This window comes from Populus nigra, chromosome 3, assembly GCF_951802175.1.
Source record: "Populus nigra chromosome 3, ddPopNigr1.1, whole genome shotgun sequence".
NCBI classification, from domain to species: Eukaryota; Viridiplantae; Streptophyta; class Magnoliopsida; order Malpighiales; family Salicaceae; genus Populus; species Populus nigra.
Genome location: NC_084854.1, coordinates 4,104,944 through 4,126,586, shown reverse-complemented (window position 1 = coordinate 4,126,586; position 21,643 = coordinate 4,104,944). Strand labels below are relative to the sequence as shown.

The 21,643-nt window shown below is 35.6% G+C and overlaps 5 protein-coding genes across 8 annotated transcripts; 3 read left to right on the top strand and 2 right to left on the bottom strand.

Moving 5' to 3' along the window:
* On the top strand, positions 1 to 2,230 carry LOC133689674 (acyl-lipid (9-3)-desaturase-like). The gene has a single exon (XM_062109643.1). The coding sequence runs from the start codon at positions 362 to 364 to the stop codon at positions 1,706 to 1,708; it is 1,347 nt and encodes a 448-aa protein (XP_061965627.1). The 5' UTR covers positions 1 to 361; the 3' UTR covers positions 1,709 to 2,230.
* Positions 2,231 to 4,348: 2,118 nt separating this feature from the next.
* Positions 4,349 to 5,263, top strand: LOC133688364 (LOB domain-containing protein 22-like). The gene has a single exon (XM_062107833.1). It carries the CDS (start codon positions 4,349 to 4,351, stop codon positions 5,261 to 5,263), a length of 915 nt encoding a protein of 304 aa, XP_061963817.1.
* A 2,849-nt stretch (positions 5,264 to 8,112) lies between these two features.
* On the bottom strand, positions 8,113 to 10,547 carry LOC133688306 (probable leucine-rich repeat receptor-like protein kinase At1g68400). Its single transcript, XM_062107743.1, has 2 exons — positions 9,142 to 10,547; positions 8,113 to 9,043 (listed from the first exon to the last, which is right to left on the bottom strand). Exons 1-2 carry the CDS (start codon positions 10,424 to 10,426, stop codon positions 8,373 to 8,375), a joined length of 1,956 nt encoding a protein of 651 aa, XP_061963727.1. The 5' UTR covers positions 10,427 to 10,547; the 3' UTR covers positions 8,113 to 8,372.
* Positions 10,548 to 14,460: 3,913 nt separating this feature from the next.
* LOC133688345 (adenylate kinase isoenzyme 6 homolog) lies at positions 14,461 to 16,090 on the top strand. Of its 4 annotated transcripts, none has more exons than XM_062107805.1 (4): positions 14,461 to 14,629; positions 15,090 to 15,298; positions 15,428 to 15,573; positions 15,708 to 16,090. In XM_062107805.1, the coding sequence occupies exons 2-4, from the start codon at positions 15,095 to 15,097 to the stop codon at positions 15,892 to 15,894; spliced, it is 537 nt and encodes a 178-aa protein (XP_061963789.1). In that variant the 5' UTR covers positions 14,461 to 14,629; positions 15,090 to 15,094; the 3' UTR covers positions 15,895 to 16,090. The 4 variants fall into 4 exon arrangements, with proteins under 4 accessions (XP_061963789.1, XP_061963790.1, XP_061963788.1 ...); XM_062107806.1 differs by having other exon boundaries at positions 15,087 to 15,298; XM_062107804.1 differs by having other exon boundaries at positions 15,078 to 15,298.
* Positions 16,091 to 18,829: 2,739 nt separating this feature from the next.
* LOC133689853 (NDR1/HIN1-like protein 13) lies at positions 18,830 to 20,137 on the bottom strand. Its single transcript, XM_062109926.1, has one exon. It carries the CDS (start codon positions 19,866 to 19,868, stop codon positions 19,038 to 19,040), a length of 831 nt encoding a protein of 276 aa, XP_061965910.1. The 5' UTR covers positions 19,869 to 20,137; the 3' UTR covers positions 18,830 to 19,037.
* Positions 20,138 to 21,643: the final 1,506 nt, after the last annotated feature.

Below are 21,643 nucleotides of genomic sequence, written 5' to 3'. Positions count from 1 at the left end.
GATCTCCATCCACGCCTCCTCGCAAATCTGATTCCCATTTGCAAAGATTTCACCTTTATTACTGTAAACAAGTGTCCATGGTGCATCTTCATTCTAGCCTCGCTATTAGCTAACTGAAATCCAGCACATCAACCCAGACCCGGGAATAGAGATATAGAAAATCTCAAAAGACAATAAAAACAATAGAATTATCGAACAACAGTAACAAGCCTCTATAAAATACGAGAATCAAGAGGCTCTCTTCACTCTCCTCCACTGCTCCCTGACACCCCAGACAAAAAAGTCTCTTCCTTTCTCTTCAAAGAAAGGAGGAGAGGGAAAAAAAAACAGAGTGAAACACAGTCCTCGGATCCTCTCTACAATGGCGGAGACAAGGAGGTACATTACAAAAGAAGAGCTTGAAAAGCACAATACAGCAGGAGATCTATGGATCTCTATACAAGGCAAGATCTACAATGTCACTTACTGGGCTAATGACCACCCTGGAGGCCAGCTTCCATTGTTGAGTCTTGCAGGCCAAGATGTCACTGATGCGTTTGTTGCTTACCATCCAGGGACTGCGTGGAAATACCTTGACAAATTCTTTACCGGGTTTTATCTCAAAGACTACACTGTTAGTGAGGTATCGGAAGATTTTAGAAAACTCGCTGCCGAGTTCTCAAAATCGGGTCTTTTTGAGAAAAAAGGACACGTGGTGTTTGTTACTCTTTGTTTAGTTGTAATGATGTTTTGTCTCAGTGTTTATGGTGTTTTGTGCTCTGATAGTAGATCGGTTCGTTTAGTTTGTGGTGGGTTAATGGGGCTTATGTGGATACAAAGTGGGTGGATTGGGCATGATTCAGGTCATTATCAGGTTATGAGTAGCCGTGGATTCAATTGTCTTGTGCAGATCTTAAGTGGGAATTGCCTTGCAGGGGTTGGTATTGGATGGTGGAAGTGTAACCATAATGCACATCACATCGCTTGTAATAGTCTTGATTATGATCCAGATCTGCAGCACATGCCTTTTTTCGCGGTATCTTCTAAGTTTTTCAGTTCAATTACTTCTTGTTTTTATGATAGGAAGTTGAATTTCGATTCTGTTTCTAGGTTCTTGGTTAGTTATCAACATTGGACATTTTATCCTGTAATGTGTTTGGCGAGGATTAATTTGTTTGCGCAGTCTTTCTTGATTTTGTTATCTAAGAAAAAATTGTCGACTAATAGGGGCCTGGAGTTTTTGGGTTTAGTTGTGTTCTGGACTTGGTATCCTCTGCTTGTTTCCTGCTTGCCCAGTTGGGGGGAGAGAATCATGTTTGTTGTTGCCAGTTTTAGTGTTACTGGGATTCAGCATGTTCAGTTCTGTCTGAATCATTTCTCATCAAGTGTTTATGTTGGTCCGCCTAGTGGGAATAATTGGTTTGAGAAACAAACTGAGGGAACATTGAATATATCATGCTCGCCTTGGATGGATTGGTTTCATGGTGGATTGCAATTTCAGGTTGAGCACCATCTCTTTCCCCGCTTGCCTCGATGCCAACTTAGAAGAGTCTCACCGTTCATCAGGGAGCTTTGTAAGAAGCATAATTTGCCATACAATATGGTATCATTCTGGAAGGCCAATGCAATGACCTTGGAGACTCTCCGGACTGCAGCCTTGCAAGCTAGGGATCTTACCAATCCTGTTCCAAAGAATTTGGTGTGGGAAGCTGTTAATACTCATGGATGAGATAGGGGGCCTTGTGAAGCTTTATGGAGTCTTGGCATGGCTGTTATTTCTACCTATTTAAGATTCTGATCTGATATGGGTATTGATAGCTTCATTCGATTGATGTCCGAGGGTGGTTATCCTTGGTTTCAGTGGAAGAATAATTTATCTGTCACTCCTTGAAGCTTGAACTGGTTTTTATTATTTAAGCTGCATGTTTATGAGATTGGTTCATTTAGTTTTGGATTAGGAGAAAATCATTCATAATCTTCACTGCAGGCTGAAGTAGTTCTCTCTTGTTTCTGCTCAGCATCGCAGCTAAAGGATTATTAGTAGAATGTGGAGCGCTATCTTCTCATTTAGTCTTGCTTTTAGTAGCCTTCTGTGTGTTTATTTTTATTTTTTTTTATTTGAAGTCTTTATTGGCTTTAACTCCCTTCAAGTTTTGGCTTGTTTAGAACTTCATTATTGTCAGAACCAATAGTAAGTAATTTGTTCATTGCCAAAGTTTAACTTTGAAGATGGGCCTTTCTTTCTTGTCTACTGAAATTGGCTCTTCACTCTCCCATTCATCATTTCCTGTTTTAGTGCTGTTGATTTTTATTGCTTTTAACATATTAAATGCTCTACTTTTACGGATAGAGGGTGTGGTTGTGCAAAGTCGATAATCATTTTAGACTGAAAATATCTTCTGCCAATCTGCTTTTGTTCCTTCCTTGGTAATCACACTTTAATTAATTTTTGCCTTCATATTCTGTTTTCCAAAATCAATGTGTTGCTGAGGTCCTTCCGTTTCTTCAATCTTTCGTTTGTGAAAGCATCGATATTTCTCATTTATTGTTGGATTTGTTTTTAGTTCTGTCGAATTTTGGATAGTTGATAGCCGCATACTAGCTCATCTCCTCCCTGCCTTTGCTTTCATTTCCTGATAATATGGTAAAGGCAACTAATATGCTGCAGTTTGGTTGTCAATGGAGAATGAACTGGAATTTGGGAGGAAGCCAAAAAATGAGTGGTGGTTCCATGGGGAGCTCGTATCTGGGACCACCCAGGAGCCACGTGGATGGTGTTTTGTCTTGAAAATCAAGATGCTGGCTTTGTTCTTTATACAGCTGTGATTGAAGGGCTTTGAGATGGATCTAGGAATCAGTCTGAAACCTCACTCAATCACAGCTATGTATTTGTACACTGATGGAGATTAAAGCCGTGTTCCTCTAGTGCCCTCTTACCACTACAGTAAGAATGTCTCCCAGTTAATGGTACTAAAGAAAAATAATTAAAATTTACCAGTCTAAAAGTGATGACTATGGAAACTTCACACTGCTTATACGAGCAGTCCGCTGGCCCAACATCAGCAGCATGCATTCACTTGATTATTACCTCTGGGATTATTATTCTATCGAGCAACATTAAACCCTATGTTATTAATTGTTCGAGAAAAACATCCTACAATGGAAGGTATGAAAGTTCTATTTTAAAAAAACACGCAGAGGAAAACAAAACGGAGTGTCAGTTTCAACAGCTCTTGGTTAAGGATCGGGGAGTTCATGGGTGTCATTTCTTCAATCTGGAAAGACAATCGTTGGCTGGTGAGCTATGGCTTCATTCTGCCGTTAGGATTAAATCGTTTTTTTTTAACCCGCGAGAGGGCCTTTCTTCTCTGTTACATCATGAGGATGTAGTTGGAGTCTGATCTTAGACTCTCCACCCCTGTTTATATCGAATTTAGTTTCCTCTTGCAGCTTTCAGGTCTTAGGCTCCTTTTTCTACCATCAAAGAAGTAATAAACATATTTTTTAGAGTGCCCAGAATTAGAATTAAGATAACAATGTTAATGACAAGGCACATCTTTGATTTAAAAAGCTTATAATTCAATCACTTTTCACCTCAATTTCATATAAGATCTGGACAGCTGAAGATCGATTTCTCTCTCCTCACTTTGCACAAATCCTGCCATAACACAGCATTGTGTTCACGGTGGCAGGTCCATCGTCAACAAGCTGACATTTGACAACCATGCTAGTATATCTCTGCTAATGTGGCGTTTGATTGGCCAACAAGGGCCTAGTTAGAAATATTTCCTTCCCGTTTCAGCCACCAACTACACAAATGCATGGTCTCTACTCCCATATAATCTGAACTGTTTGTTCTTAACAAGAGTCGTGTTTTTAACTAGTTGTGCTAAAAAATAAAAAGAAAAATGACGAGAAAGGAATAAAAAGATCATAGCGATTAAGATAGGACTGACGAGCAGTTCAATCCCATTTTATGGATAACATCTGCACGCACTATATTTGTTTTCCACGATGGTCTAAATTTCAAATTGATGGGTTAGTTGGAGATAACCTTCGTTCAAGATTTTGAACACGAATAGACTAATACTTAAAAGAAAACTAACAAACAAGATCAAGATTCAAGATAACCCAAACACCAATTTCATTTTCCTTTTCAAAATACAAAAACTGTATTTAAGAACACCCCACGTCCCTCAATGATATGATCTTTGTAAACATAGCATTGTATACGGCAGTTAAACCCTAGCCCCCCTCCCCCTCTCTCGACAATATTCTCTTCCTTCCTTTTCTCCTTCTCACCAGGTAACTTCTCTCTCAATTCAAGCAACCGGGATACCAGCTATATATATTACAGATATTAACAACGATGAAAAGGCCTGCCTGTGCTGCTTGTAAGAACCAGCGTAGGAAATGCGATGAAGATTGTTTTGTTGCTCCTTACTTTCCGGCTGAGAAAACAAGAGATTTTGAAGCTGTCCATAAACTTTTTGGGTTACATAATATTGTCAACCTCCTCCAGAATCTACCCCTTGAGAAAAGATCTGACGCCGTTATTTCTATGGTTTATGAAGCCAACGCTCGAGTTAGAGATCCTGTTACTGGCTGTACTGGTATCCTTTCAGAGTTAATGCAGAGGCTTAACGCTCTCAAGGCGGAGCTTAACCTTGTTCAAAATAAAAATGCTTACTATCGTACGCTAAAACAGCAGCAACCTGGACAGCAAAATATGGTCCATAATGCAGGTTTTGTGGACTTTCTTCGAGAAAACAATGATGTTAAATTGCTCCCATCTCCGATTCAAGATCTCAACTTCTTGCATGAGAATCTTGAGAACCCTCAACAACTTCAAGAATCCAGTTCCGCTCAAAATCAAATTGCTTATTATCATACCCGAAAACAGAAGCAACTTGGACAGCAAATTATGGTTCATAATGCAGGTTTTGTGGACTTCCTTCAAGAACACAATAATGCTAATCTGCTCCCATCTCCGAATCAAGATTTCACCTTCTTGCATGAGAATCTTGAGAACCCTCAACAACTTCAAGACTTCAGTTCCGCTCAAAATCAAATTGCTCACTATCGTGCCCTAAAACAACACCAACCTGGACAGCAAAATATGGTTCATAATGCAGGTTTTGTGGACTTCCTTCAAGAAAACGATAATGTTAAATTGCTCCCATCTTCGAGTCAAGATTTCAACTACTTGCATGAGAATCTTGAGAACCCTCAACAACTTCAAGAATCCAGTTTCTGTTGCAAGAAGACTGATTTCTGGAATTGATTTCAAAACAAAGAGCAGAGATGACTGTTGCACATTTACCCTTGTTAAGTTCAGTGCAGCGTTTGATTACATAGGGTGAGTTTTTCACTGCATTATTTACTGTTCATCCTGCATTATTTATTGTTCATCCTCTTGTATTTTATTGGGGATGAACTATCTAAAATTTTATATTTTTTTAATTTATTTTTTAATTATTTTAGACAATTAATTTTAAATTCTTAAGAAATGATGAGATTTAAATAGAAGAGATTGAAATAAAAAAACACGGCAAATATAAGTTACGTGCCATAAGTTCCAAAAAAAGATGCAATTTGATTTTTCAACTTAAACAATCACGCAAATTATATAATTTCAGTTCCTTGAAGTTTTTTCAATTTTATTTTGTATAAAAATTTATTTTTATTATTGTTTTATCCCTGGTTAAGAGAGAAGAGAAAGAGAGATTGGTGGATTCTAACGGTAGAAAGAGAGAAATATGTCGTTAACACCGATTTAAGGCACCAACATGAATGATATTTATGTCAAATTATTTCATTTGACGATGAGAGTTCATATTAGGTTTTTTTTTAACTTAAAAGTTTGTGAAAAAACAAATCTGAGCTTGGGTTAATTTTTTGTTTCGGGTTGAGTTTGTTTTTTGGATTTTTTTTAAGTCATGAATAAGTTTATCATGGTTTCTAAGGTGTTTTATAGAGATTTTGGGTAAAAATAACAGGTTGAAAAATGAGTTTTGGGGTTAAAAGAATCGAAACCCTGATTTTTCGACCACCACAGTAGCTAAAATCTAGGTAAAACAGATGACGAGTTGTTTGGTTATTTTTTTCAAAAAAAAAAATAAGGTAGATAACATGTTGTTTGTCCCATGTGCAGTTAAAAAAAAAGCTCAAACATGCGAACCTTAATGAAATGGGCCAAGAAGGTTGGCATGACTTGTCAAACCTAGCAACGCTTAACCCTTGTTTTTCTTGATTTTTTAATTTTGATTAATGATTTATTTATTTAAAACTTAATTATATTTACATTAATACTCATTTTTTTCTTTTATTTTGTTTAAATAGCCTCTTTTAAATGGTGATGATTTTTTTGTTATGTGTTTAATTTTCAGAGAGGGTTTTTTTTATTCATCTTTGATTTTATTTTTTTATGTTTTGTATAGATGAATTATATTTTCAGATGAAATTTGTAATATGTGTAGCCTTTCATATTATTCTTTTTTTCCTTTTATTTTACTCAATCAATTTAATATGTTTATCTATTTCTTTTATCGTTTGATTAAATAAAAAAATATTTTAATAAACAAAAATCAGCAAACATGATTGAGTAAATGTCTCATCTTACGAGATTAAATATTTTGATCAACATCTATCTCTCTTTTTCAAGTTTTATTTTTAGATATTGTTTAATGATTATTTATTTATTTATTAGCATACATAGTTTTCAGTTTATTTAATTATGTGTGCATAAATTTTTTGATTTGAATGTGTTGAAAAAACCTGCATGTATTTTTTTTATAAAATGTAAAAATATTTGACTTGCGTTGGAACGGAAGTCACGTAATTAGTTTATAACTATGTTTTGTTATCTTTCTTTGTAAGAACAAAAATATATGTTTTTATAATTGAAAGTTCATTCTCTCATGTATTATAATTCCTTATTAAAAGTGACTAATTTTATAACTTGAGGGTCTCTACATCCCATTATAAAAAACTATTTTGCATATATTAAGCCTTCTACCATCTATCATTAAAAAAATATTAACATGAATATATAATTACTTATTATTCAGATTCTTAAAAACCTCGAGCATATATGATTTTGAAACATATCGGTATGAATATGGATTTATTTCTCATTTGGAAGTTGTTTCATAAAGTGAATTATAGTTAACATCTAAACATAACAAAAGTACTTAAGGTATTCATTGCAGTATAGGCTGCATTCGATGATTTTGGTTTTTCTTTCTCTGTACAGTTGAAACAAATCAAGTAATGGCTTTCAATGGTTGTTGGATTCATCAATTTCACAGCCCTTTAAAGGTAAGGACAGGTTTACCTTGCTGCTTAAAAGCTGAAAGAATTGCTAGCCATTTAAAAGATCATGGTGGACCTTCCCTGTGAATAAAGCCACCTCCCACTTTTCCATTTCTACTGGGAGCCACATCAAGTCTGGAGTTTGGACCCCCGTTGCCAGCCCATTGATGCACGGAAAATTTGGCTCCTCATGAATAAGCATTCAAGCAAGTAGGTAAAAACCATGTGATTTCGTGGCCTTTTCCTTTTGTATTCGTCTTGCATTCATGGTCATAAGTTAATATCGTCTCAGGTTTTCTCACGTCAGCTCCTGGTTTTGTTGCGTTGTGTTACTGTTCACGACCCCTCAACAGCTCATTCAAGCCTGTTTTTTCCTCTCAAAATTAGATATCAAACCGATTCTTTTGGGTAGTCCATACGCGTCAATAACATTACTTTTTACATTTCAAATTTGGACAAAAGTCTCAGTTCTTCATACCAATATATCGTCCAAGGATGATAGCATCAGCATCAACCAAAATCCTGTTCCCCAGGACTAACAAGCAAACAGACATGAACATCTTTGAGTGACCATGTCTTTAGATTTTTCTACTGGAGGATATATCACCCTTTGTTTTTTTTGCCTCGGGAACAACTCCCCATTCTGTGTCCCCCAACAACAATCAGTACTGTCTGTGCCAATAGTTTCAACCCTCAGGTGTTCAAATGTCTAGCAGCTTCAAAGTAACCAAGAATTACAAGATCCCATTCGCCTAAATTTCTGATGGCATTTAATTTTCTAACAAGAAATACTCTTTGGTTAGTGCTTGAAGTCATTCATTCAAAGAATCAGAACTCGAGAATTTCTCAATCTATTATACATATATGCTACTATAGTTTCCATCAATTAAAACATGCTACCATGAAAAATAGATTCATCTATATGCTATATTGTCTTTACAGAATTGCAAATGGCACAGGCTTACGATCTCCAACCCCAGCTCCCTTATGATGTCAAACTGCTAAAAGTGCCCCCTTTCTGCTAATTATGAACTTAATTAGGCAAACATGACAGCTGCCACTTCTCTTTTATAAACTAATCAACTCCCACTGGTGAAATTGAGGGTGCTTTCTGATAGAGAAGGAGATGAATCAGAAGACAGATCATTCATAATAGAACTCCGGTCACCTAATTGTCTTCCACCCTTGGTCCTAATATCTTCAATCATCATATGCACCATGCTCATCTTTGGGCGGTCTCTTGGAAATGGAGCCAAGCAAAGCAAAGCTACTTGCATAAGACCTACCATTTCCTCCTCCATTTCCTTGTACCTCAACAACTCAAAATCAAACACCTCCCAAGTCCACTCTTCTCTTGCCACTCTTTGAACCCACTTCACTAAACTTGTTTCTCCCTCTCCATTTGGCATTTTCCCTGTCAATATCTCAAGCAAAATCACCCCAAAGCTATATACATCACATTTTTGTGTGAACCTTCTCTGGCTGACATTATTCTGGTTGTTAGGCATTAGTTCTGGAGCCTTGTAGCCATTGTTTGAGATAGATGCGGCATGCAGGAGTTGGTGGAGACCAATGTCAGAAACACAAGCATTTCCCAAGTGATCAACTACGATGTTTGATGATGTTAGGTTCCCATGGAAATGCTTGGCTTTGTTGTAGCCATGCAGAAATGCAAGGCCAAGTGCAGAACCTGATGCTAGTTTTAACCTTGTTGTCCAGTCCAATGGAGTCCTCCCTGGTCCTCTGTTCCCTATTATTTACAAAGCAATTTTAGAACAAAACATATCATAAAAGACAATCACTTCGACTAATCATTAGCACAATCAAATCAAGGAAAGAAGCACAAACCATGCAAGAGAGAGTGTAAGCTTCCATTTGGTAGAAAATCATAGACCAAAAGCAACTCCTCATTAGAATCATAATAAGCTCTTAAGCTCACAATGTTAGAATGCCTTAGCCCACCAATTATCCTCAACCAGCTATCAACCTCCTTTCTCTTTCTCCTCTCTCTCACCCTCTTAACAACCATCATATCACCACCATCCACCACCACCTTATAAGTGGTCCCCGCAAATCCTTTTCCTAACAACTCAGCTGATGACTTCAACAAATCATCCACATCACCAAAACCCTTGCACCCATCAAACACCACCATCACCTCGTCACGGCCACCACCAACACCACCACCGTAAAATCCACCCATTGAATTGAGGGAACCTGCTGGCCTAACTTTCCTTTTAATTCTCTCCTGGGCCCCACTGTTTCGTCTTTTTTTACAGTAACAGCAGCACGTGATGGTCACGAGCGCTGCCAAAATGGCAACCGCATCGGCAGTGATGATCAGAAACACCGCCCAGTCACTCACTCCCTTCTTCTTTTTATTCTTCATTCCTACATCACCTGGTTTTGCTGGCTCACTCTCCACTGTCCGATGAAAACAATCCAACGCCAGCGGTTTACCACAAAGATTCTTATTTCCGGAAAAAGAACTCACCGGGAAACGTGAAAATATCGCCGGAATCTCGCCGGAGAGAAAATTATTGGAAACATTGAATTCCAGGATTGACCCAGATGGGAAAAAGCTGAAAGGTCCGATTTTCCCAGTGAATGAGTTGAAATCGAGACGAAGAGTTAGTAGCCGAGGCATCTGAGCCAACTCGGGAAATGGAATCTCACCATAAAAGTAATTATAGGAAAGGTCGAGCCTCCGGAGACGCCGAAGGGAGTGGATTCCAGAGGGGAAGTTTCCGGAAAGGCGGTTGTGAGAGAGGTAAAGAAGCTTGAGGTTTTTCAAAGAAGAAAAGTTCAAATCGAAAGCAGAGGAGAGGTGGTTTTGTTTTAAGCTTAAGAGTCTGAGTTGAGTGAGTTGACTCAGAGCGTCGATCGAACCAGTAAGATTCAAGTTCTCAAGTACCAGTTTCGTGACTCGGTGAGTTGTGGGATGGCATGTGACACCAAGCCAGGAATCAATGCACGGGTTAGTTGAGTTGACCCAGGTGGATAACGCGTTTGATGAGTCTAACAAGGAGGATTTGAAAGAGAGTAATGTAATAAAATCCGGGTTCGATAAAGAACTAGAGAAGATGCAAGAGAAGAAGAAGAAGATAGAAAGAAAGTTTTGTTTGGACAACATTTTCTTTCTGGTCTGGTTTTCTCGAGAAAACAAACAGGAAAATATAAGGCTGGGGACCTGTGGTAAAATGGGATGAGTGATGATAAGTAGCCGTTGGATTTCTGAGGGAGGGAGAGAGAAGGCCATGTTTGGACCACGGGCATATTTAATCCGCGTTTACGTGTTAGATAGGGGAGCGTGGGGTACGGGTTGATTTAAAACTAAAAACACGAAACTTGTTTGTTTTTTAATTTCAACAGTATTTTCAAAAACATTTATTTTTTTATTTTAAATTAATAAAAAAATTAAATAATTTTGATGTGTTGATGTCAAAAAAATAAAAAATAAAAAAATTATTTTGATATATTTTCAAATAAAAAATACTTTAAAAATAATCATAACCACACTTTCAAACACCCTTTTAATTTGTTTATCTTCTATCCTAGACTGAAACATATTCATAAAAATATATAAAAAAAGTTATTAATAACATGGAGATTTTTTGCAATGCTATGAACTCAGGTAAGATAAAAAAAAATTAAGAGTTAAGTTGATATGAATTGATTTATTTAATAGGTTTGAAGAAAATCTGGATGACTTGTTTTTATTTTTAAAAAATAATATTAAACAATAAAATTAAAAAAAATAATAAAAAAAATTAAAAAAATGTTGAACCAGATAAACTTTTCAAACCAATAATCTGGGATATTAGATCAAAAATACCTTGTATAAAAAAACAGTAAAATTCAATTCTCAACAAATCTAGTATTGAATGATAAATTATCACTATTATTATTATTATTATAATAATTATTCTTATTTTTATTATTATCATTACTAGTATTGTTACTATCATTATAGTTATAATTACTACTACTATTATCAATAAGTAATATCATAATAATTATTAGTATTATTATCGTGATCACTATTATTGTTGTTGTTGTTATGACTATTATTATTATTGTTTATATTATTATTATTATTACCACCAATATAACAATTATTATTGTTGTTGTTATTATTGTTATAACAACAACAATTATTATTATTATTATCATTATCATTATCATTATTATTACTACTAGTCTACTAGTATTGCTATCACAGTCACAATCACAATCATGATAACTAGTACTATTATTATTTTTATTATTATTATTATAATTATTATTATCATTACCATAGTTATTGATATCATAACCATGACAACCATTATAATAAATTATTACTATTATTATGACTACAACAATTAATATTATTGCAACCATTATTACTTTCACTACTACTATCATTATCATTATTATCATCATTATTATTATCACTGTTACTACTACTACTACTACTTATCATCATCACTATTATAAATATTAATATCACAATTATCATCATTATCATCACTATCACTATCATAATAAATTAATATTATTACAACCATCATTAACATTATAATCAATATGCATTAAAAACTATAAAAAAAAACTGACAAAAAAGCCAAAAGAAAAAAATAAGAAATCAAAATTAGAAGGATCGAATAAAAAAACATCATATCCACAAATTATAATTAAAGGGCTAAATTATAAATAAATAAAATTCTAAAAAAAGAGAAAATAACCAAAATCAAAAATCAAAACTAAAGGATGGATTCTAAAACACCAACAAAAAATGAGGACGGATTTAGGAGGATTGAAACTATAAAAAAAATAAAAATGAAATAAGAAATTAAAAAAATGAGAACTAAAATTAAAAACAAAACATATGAGAAATTGTAATTGAATGAAAAAATTAAAACAAAACAAAACTAAACTTCTATCAAAAGTATAAGGATGAAATAAGAAATTTAAAGAATGAAGACTGGAATTGAAAAACAACAAACAAAGAGGATAATTGAAAGGTACGGACGCCACTCGTTTGGTGGTGCGTGTGGAACACGTGCCAGTAGCTTTTTGATTAAAAAATTAAAAATAAAATGTGAAAATACCAAAACGTCCTCCATGAACCTTTTAATTACATAAAATATCTATGTGAAAATACCAAAATACCCCCAAAGGAAAAGCTTCTTTTTTTTCTAAGGCTAAAAACATTCTTTTATTGCAGATGAAAAGTGTAAAAACCTGAAATACCCTTGTCTAGCAGTTCAATAATTTTTTTTTTATCTTGGAAGCAAAGAAGTATTTTTAATATTAAGAAACTTGTGAAAAGTCAAGAAAACCTTTGGTCAACAGTTCTAAATTTTGTTGACTCTAGAGGTAAAAAAATATTTTTACTGTGTTAAAAAAATTAAAAAAACACATACACTCCCAAACAATCTTTTAATGACCACTAAACTAAAAAGAAAGAAAGAAAAACTCAGCTCGAAGAGTTAAATTTTCTCCACTCAAGGGTAATTTCATTATAGCAACCCACAATAATTTGTGTATAGAGCTACAGGGAAACCCTCACGCGTTTTAATTTTTCTTTTAGTAAAGGATGAAAATATATTTTAGTCATTCAAATTTAAAAAATGATTCATTTTAATCATTACACATTAAACTTTTCCTGTATTGATCTTATATTTTTTGTGTTTTTTTCCGATCTCATGGATATGATATGATTTCTCAATTAAAAATATTAAAAAATAATTCATGGTTATTTTTTTTATTGTCTATTAAATAAGAAAAAATTATATAATAAAATTTTATTGATCAACTTGAATCTCTTTCAAGAAATTTGGATTACTTACGACTCCATGTTCTTAGGTGATGATAAATTTTTTCAATTTATATGATGATCAAATTGATCCCTAGTACTAATCATTAATAGATAATTATTCTATCAAATAAAACTCTCAAAAGATTAATACTTTAGGTATGGAAATGTAGCTAGTGTTGCCCAGATTCACATCATATCCGAGAATGATCTGAAACAACAGAGTCGAAGCTAGCTAGTAACCCATGTTAACAGAGCCAAGCTAGCTTTTGTCTTACAAATTCCATATATAATGCCTTTTGACAAGACCTAAATCTCAGATCAATCATCAAACAAGGCATCTGGCGAAGTCTTCAAACTGCAGGTTTCTTCACAGCAAGAACAGAGCATTTGGCTTTCTGCACACAGTATTAAAAAATACCATGTTAAATGTTAAGGTGAACATTTAATGCATAAAGATGATGATATACTTGGAAAATTTGAAATAAAATGTTAATGTGTTATTTAAAATAAAAAACATAAAAATGATAAAAAAATAAAAAACAAAGAAATACAGATAAAACCCAAATGAATGAGGTAAAAGAGAAAAAAAAATATTTTGGGATATAATATGACGAAATTTGACATAATCGACTTAAATTTGACGTTAAAAATATGTTAAAGATATGTCTAAATCTGAAAATTATGACTCAACCAATATAAAAGGTATAATATAGAACCATAACCTAAAAATTGATGAATTAGTGATGAATATGGAACTTTTTTATATATATAAATTTTGAAGTAAAAATATTTAGAAAAGTATTTTAGATTTTTTCTAAAACAAGTTAATATATGATTTTACATGCGAATGGCTCTCATCAAAGAACAAATTTGAAGGAAAATAAATTTTTCTAATGCAGGCTTAAGTAATATGTTGATACTGCCTTTTAATTAGTAGATAATATATATCATCCCTCTATAAATTACAATAAAGATTTTTCTAATGCAGGCTTAAGTAATATTTTGTGATTGGGTCTATAATATTTTTAATGTCACGTCTTCTAGATTTTTCCAACAGCTTGAGGTCTTTATCAAAACATTCACAAATTAAGGAGTTTTTTTTATCGTTCTCTGTCCTCACCATGGAGTTATATCTAGTATGGGTCATGCAGAACATAGAAGAAGAAGAAGAAGAAGAAGAAGAAGAAGAAGAAGAAGAAGAAACCCTCTGAAGTCATATTAGGCGGTGGCCCATTAACATCTTAATGACCAAATTTTAGGGCTTAAAAGCTCACAGCCCAATAAAAAGGTTTAAATTCAAGGCCCATATTCAAAACATGAGGCCCACCACAATTAAACTTAATAAATAAATAAAAACAATTTAAAGTTACCTGCCACCAGTAATATTTTCCGCCACCAACCGCCGCTGCTCCTCTTGCCTCCTGCAGCAGAAAACCTACTACTTTCAGAGGGCGTTAAGGCGTGGAATAGAAGGGGAAAGCTCCAACCAAGGTTGATCAGGGTCTAAAATCTCCTAAGAACCCCACCCCCAAGGTATAATCTTTATGTTTGTTCTGAGTGTTTGAGGGGCTAGTAGATTGTAAGATATGTGGTATTTTTCCTAATTTTGTTGATGAAATACGTTGGCAGTGGTCTTTATGTTTTGTTGGGGTTAAGGCTCTGTGTGTGTTCTTAATAATTCTTGGTGTTTAAATGTATGCAGTTGTTGTATTTGTTTGGAGGGTTAAGCATATGTCCCCAATTTTAGAATTTCTTGAGTATCAAAAGGGATTTTTTGCCTGGGTTGGGTGCAGTTTTTGGAAAAAGCATAAGTTTAATTTAGCTGATTTCGGTTTTCAACATGCTCTTACTGTGTCCTTCTTGTTCTCGTCGGTGGCTCTGCTTCTTGTCGGTAGCTTTGAGTCTCTCTTTCTCTCATGACTTTCATTCTCACTTTATAAATTTAGTTTCGTGTAATTATCCAAATTGATAGTTTTATTAGTGAGAAAAGCAGTTAGCATGGCACAAGGAGATACTGACATGAGGAAGAAACCAAACATATTGATAACTGGCACACCCGGAACTGGAAAAACAACTACCGCATCTGCTCTGGCAGAGGCCACCCAGTTCCGCCACATTAATATTGGAGATCTGGTCAAAGAGAAGAACTTGCATGATGGATGGGATGACCAGTTTGACTGCTACATAATTAATGAAGACCTGGTAACACCCCATATATTACCGAACTTCAATCTCATTTCCTATGTTGACATGGATATTTGAAATGTTAGTCAAATTTTCAGGATGTTCATTTTCTAAAATTTATATTACCTTTTTTGGGGCGGGAGGTAGGTGTGTGATGAACTCGAAGATATAATGGAAGAAGGTGGAAACATAGTGGACTATCATGGTTGTGATTTCTTTCCAGAGCGATGGTTTGATCAAGTTGTGGTTCTGCAAACTGACAATTCTGTTTTGTACGATCGCTTAAGCAAGAGGTAGTTCAGCCTATCTAACTCATCTTGAACGTCCTTAAAAGTATAGTTGTGTGTGTGTTTTGTAGCTTCTGCAGTAGCAAATGTCAGGATTAATCTTTTTTTCATCTTCATTTTTCTTTTAAACAAAACAAAAGAGGTTACTCAGAGACGAAGATATCCAACAACATGGAATGTGAAATCTTCCAAGTCCTGTTGGAGGAGGCAAAAGAAAGTTATCCAGAAGGCATTGTGGTGGCGTTAAGGAGTGATTCCATCGACGACATCACCAACAACATTGCCACTCTGACTCACTGGCTCACCACTCGGCAAAATGTTCCATAGTGGGATCCTCAGCTTCCTCTCTGTGCTTTTCTACTTTGATTACTACCATTTTAGTAAAATAACTTATGGTGTGGACATGTTTTCGGTGATGTTCTTCCTTTACAGTAGTAAGTACCATCTCTCGGAACCAAATGGCTGAATGTTTCCTTTGTATGAAATCCTTTTAGGTTATCAGTACACTCATAACCTTGAACCATTGCCACTCTGACTCACTGGCTCACCACTTGGCAAATTGTTCCATAGTGGGATCCTCAGCTTCCTCTCTGTGTTTTTTTGTTTTTACTTTGATTACTGCCATTTTAGTAGAGAGAACATATGGTGTGGACTGTAGTAAGTAGTAGCTCTCGGAACCAAATGGCAGAATGTTTCCTTTGTATGAAATCCTTGAGGTTATCAGTACACACTCATAACCTTGAACCATGAAGTCTCTGATAAGACTATCACATCCTTGGACTCATTAATAGGCCCCACCACCATTAGGGCACGAATTTCTTACTTCTAAAGCAAGTCTGGCAAGCTTTATAAAACCAGATCTAGAGTGGAGGAATCTTGTGTTTCCTCCTGGACATGAAAGTGAGACCAGCAATCAGAAGAGCCTTGCTTTTTCCCTGGGAATATATTCCAACTAATGAGGTTTAGTGCAAAGCTCAATTAATTAAAAAAAAAAAACATCGTGCGTGTTAAACTTTTGATTTTCCACTTTTCACTTGCAAGAGAAGGATCATAATCCAATTCAAGTGTCCTTGAGCTCAATGTGATTGATGATTGTTCTTTTCTCTCTCAAATCCCAAGTACACAAAGGCCACGTGCACCCGAATTAAACACACCGTTTCTCATCATGGGATCGAGATGAAACTTGTTTTCCTAAAAGATAACATATAAAATTGTACGACAAAATTTCGTATTAGATCGAGTTGTTCCCTTGCTGGTTTGATGCTTTTACCTTTTCAATTATCCAATGCCTTTTTTTTTTATTTTAATCCTGTTCATTCACCTGCTAACCTTATTTTTGTAGCAGCAGCGTGGTGTTTTGGATCTTCCAAGGGGAAAGCATAATGTAATTGATGCAAGCGAGAGCACAAGAAGGATAACAGCATTCATTTAAAGATTGAAATAGAGTTAAACTATATATAAAAAAAATCTAAAATCTTAATTTTATTTATAAAATATTGATCTGAAATCTATCTTTCTAGGAGGGTTGCAAATCTTTATATAGGCTTGAAATTGAATTTAAAACAAAACAAAAAGATCCCTAAAAATCATAAAGATCTAGAACAATCAAGGAAAAATAACAAAACTAAATCAAATAGAATCTTCAAATCCTAATTTGAGCAAATTCCTGCAATGGATAGACCAGCCAAGCTTTCTATAATAAGAATTTGAGTCTGATTTAATGGTCATATAAAAAATGTCTCTTTTAATTATTATGTTGGTTTGACTGGATCAGATCTTTTTTTTGGGCTTAACCTTCTTCCACCGGTAAAAACATCCACTAATTAAGTCATACATATAATCAGTTTTTCCTCAAACAACCTGGGTTAATCGTCAATCCATGGATTGATCCACCCAACCTGTGAGGCTGAATCTTGTAACTATGATCGAAAAAAGATATCAGGGAGGGGGAAAGGTGTACGACCGAGTAAGGAAGCTAATACACGCGTTCATGCAATAACATTGCAAATCTTGGAGACATGAGTTTAATGGAAGTGGGATTTGTTCTCGGTTTGAATTCAAGAAAGGAGCAAGAGAAAGAAATTTAGGTGCCATGTCCAATCGAGAAAGCTTGCCTTCAGTCTAAACTGAAAATGAAGACTCTATTCCTCCTTAATTTCAGAAAGTGACCTTTTATTTTTATTTTTTTAATTTTGTGATATCCATCAAGCAATTCGTGCTCCACGATTTGACTATATGCACATCTTTCACATGCTCTGCCCCCTCCTGCCTCGCAAATTGGAAACTGAACTCTTGGTTGAAAGCTGAGGGCACAAAACGGGTCAACAACGATTCATCTAGCTAAGCTTTTATCGCATCAAGTAGAGAGCGAGGAGTGCCATGTATCAGAAGGAAAACAAGTTGTTTTAAATGATGTGGAACCCAGATTTCACACTAATCCAGTGAAGAAGACAGTGAGTTTTGCTCACAAGTTTATGTGTGCTCTCATCCTGTTTAAATATCCAAAATCTCCTCGTCCTTCTTACCACCCATCTTGGATTGTCCTAAACAGCTCAGTTTCTGTAGATACAGACTTACAAAAAGGCAATGCTAAATTCCAATTCATTATTTCGTGCCTTGGATCTTACACCATGCAAGGACAATTGTCCATGCTATTGCTACACCAAACTTTAATGTGAATTTCTACTCCACTGAGCATGTCACATAGATCACAACATCACATTTATGATTTTATCAAAGAAAAGCTACCTAGCAGAAAGATGTAAAATATTCATTGCTTGCAGGTTACAGGGAAGCGAGAACATCGATAAACAGGGAAAGACCCCATTAAAGATCTCCACAATTTGCTTGCATAAATTGTTGAAAAGTGATTTTGCCATCAATTTCAGTGCTCTTGCATTTGTTGTGACCTCCACACATGATTCCAAATAAACCAGCTACTTCTTCGAAAATAAAGTCATCAGATCAAACAACTATCACACTAAGAAAGATCCAAAAATGCCCACATCACTGACCCATCCATTCCTTTTCTTGAAGGAAAAAAAACACAAGCAAGCCACCCCATTTTGCTCTCTTCTGGAATCTGACAACTCCAGATTTGGAGCAGAGCAGTTCCAGGGCCTTTAATACACTAAAATTACTGCTTAACAATGTTTACACAACTGGTAAATCCCAGTTATGAGCAAGGATTATTACTGTAAAAGAAAGAAGACACCATTGATGCTAAAATACTAAACATACATCAGCCAAGAACACAGAAGACTAACTTGAATCACCAAAATATAATTAAAATTTAAAGAATTCTTAATTTCAATACCTTTTTTTTTTCCTTTCATTAACCTACTCACAATTTCAATCATTTTTTTTCTCAATCCATAATTTGCACTTTCATACTTCTCAAAAGTTTACAAACCACAAAAATATAAAACCAAAGAGAAAAACAAAAACAAACAAAACAGAAAGGAGAAGCTTCAAAAGGTCCACCTCCAAATCTTGATTCTTAGATCAACCTTACACTCAGACTTAGCAGTAACAGCAACAGTTGGTGCCTTACCTTTTGGTATAGACCCTTTGATCCCATCACAAGTAACTCTTATCCCAACTTTCTTTGTCTTTAATCCACCCACCTTCATTTTCACCTTTGTATCCATCTCAATCTTCAACATTACCGATCCATTTTCACTTTTCTTTTTCTTCAGATCCGATCTCAATGAATTTACTGCATCCACGTCAAGGTCATTCGACCCTGAAATCACAACGTTTCTAAAACTTGTCTGGTTCTTTTTACTCAAGCTAAAAGCAGGTAAAGTACCATTCCCAAGGAACACATCATTACCATCAGATAATGCAGAAACAGTGAAGGGTTCATAGTCTAGCGAGATATGTGAATTGGGGTTCTTGGAAATGATTGTGAGGTTAAAGAGAGTGGAAAGATGGGAACTGGAGGAGTCGGGAGATGTGGTGAGGTTCAGGCGGTGGATACGCAGGGAGGTGATGGTAAAGGAAGGGCGGTGAGGGCGGTAAAGGATGTAAAGAGCAGCACCGGCTATGGCAGCGAGGAGGAGGAGCAAGAGGATGGTGAGGATTGTCCAGAAACAACAGCAGCAGCAGATGTTTCGGCCACTACGGCTACGGTGGCGGCGAGTGTGAGGTTGTGGACGGTAAGGTGGGCGGGAAGTAGGGTTGTAGAGGTGGGATTTGTTTGTGGTGGCAGGTGGTGGGTTGTTTGGGGTGGTTGTGGTGGCGTTAGTGGCGGTGCCATTGGCTGCTGGTTTTGAAGAAGGAAAGACCTTGTCCGACATTTTTCTTTTTCTTTTTTGGCCAGGCAAGAGTTGTGTGTGAATTGTGGAAGGAGAGAACGAGGAGAGGGGATGTAAAGGGAAGAGAAGATAGGGACAAAGCACCAAGAAAGGGAAGGATGCTTACAGCAGACCAAAGTTAGAATCTTGGCAAGCAAAGCTTTTGTTCTTGAGAGGGGTAGCTGCAATCTCTTTCTCTCATTCTAGTCTCTCTCTAGTCTCTAGTATTTACTGACTTGACTAGAGATTACTTGCAGTGTTTTCTTACCTTTAGGACAAGTTTCCATTTTGTAATCTCGATGGGAGGGACATCTAGCCAAGCATGGTGTTCGGGTCTGGCTCGGTGCTTGACACGTGATGGTGGGTGGGGTCTTGTTATATTTGCCGTCGTCGTGGTCCTATACGGCTTGTGGTTTAATTTTGCAGTTTGAACATTTTTATGGTATGCCAAGATGATTTGTATTGTTGCCATGTCTAATCACTCACCTTAAATTGACTTTTTGCCCTAATTTTTTCATAAGCCTCGCTGGGAAATAGCTGTAATGATATGATCTTTGGTTTGAATCCATGATTTTGTGGTCTTTACTGAGGAGTATTATTCACAGATCTGCAATTAAGTTAGCCCATCTAATTCTAATGATATTCACAACCTGCCTTAATTTGCAATCAAGCATAACCCTCCTCTATCTGCTGTGAATCTGTAAGTACGGGTGTTTTCTCTTTTTTTTTTTAAAAAAAAAGAGTATAATTACATGTTGAGTTTGAATTTAAAGAAGAAAGTAGAAAAAATATGATCGTATAATTCATCCTAGAATCAAAGATTTTCTACCATCCAAATCACAAGAATTTCTCCAGCCAATCTATCATGTTGGATGATTTATCTTGGAAAAAACTTAACCATGGCCGCGTGAAATGTAATATATTCTTTCCTTTTTAATGCCATTGAAGATATGGAGAAGAATCAAGTCAGTAGAGATTTTTTGCATTTAATATCTGGGCTTTTGCTTTGGTGTGCGTTCAGATTTCTTTGCAATTATAATAATAAATAATAATTGTTTTTCAAAATATTTTTCACTTAACAGAAAACTAAGCACTCAAGAAGCAGTCATCAAGAACCAAAAGGCAAGAACAGCAGGAGTAGCAGTAGTGAGACCAAAGTTACTGATGGATGGAAGGCAACTGGAAATGGTAGCTAGAGATCTACCAAATCCCTGCCCACGAAGGGCACTGAGAAACCACCGACGTCTCTCGAAAATAGTATCAAAATCCTGGCATTGCTTCAGGCTAGGCAAAAATAACTTAAGAATCCCAGACAGTCACCAGACACCAACTTAACTTAAATCCCAAGTCAATAATTACCCCATTGACTATGCTGCTCTCGAGGTTCTGTTTGCAAGGCCCTTTTGATTATTAGGTCAGAATGAGTGTCTCATAATTATATATATATATATATATATATATATATTATGAAGGAAGCTTTCATGTTCTTAGCAGAAAAGCCCAAGACGAGTGACGAATTTTGTACTTAGCCAGGGCCACCGACACTAGCGTGAAGCTGTGGTGTTAAAATCCTGTGAGAATAAAGAGAAACAGTAACGATGAGGACGATGTGTCAATGCCTCAGCCCTTCGCGGGCTCGAGATTTTCTTCTCTTTTCTTCTTACGAACGAACTAGTGCTTTCAACTTTAACATTAACTTTTAAGAAAAAAAAGAAAAAAAAAAAGAAGAGGTGGTTAATTCAATCTTTTTTAAAAAAAAAATTGAAACTATATTGTTT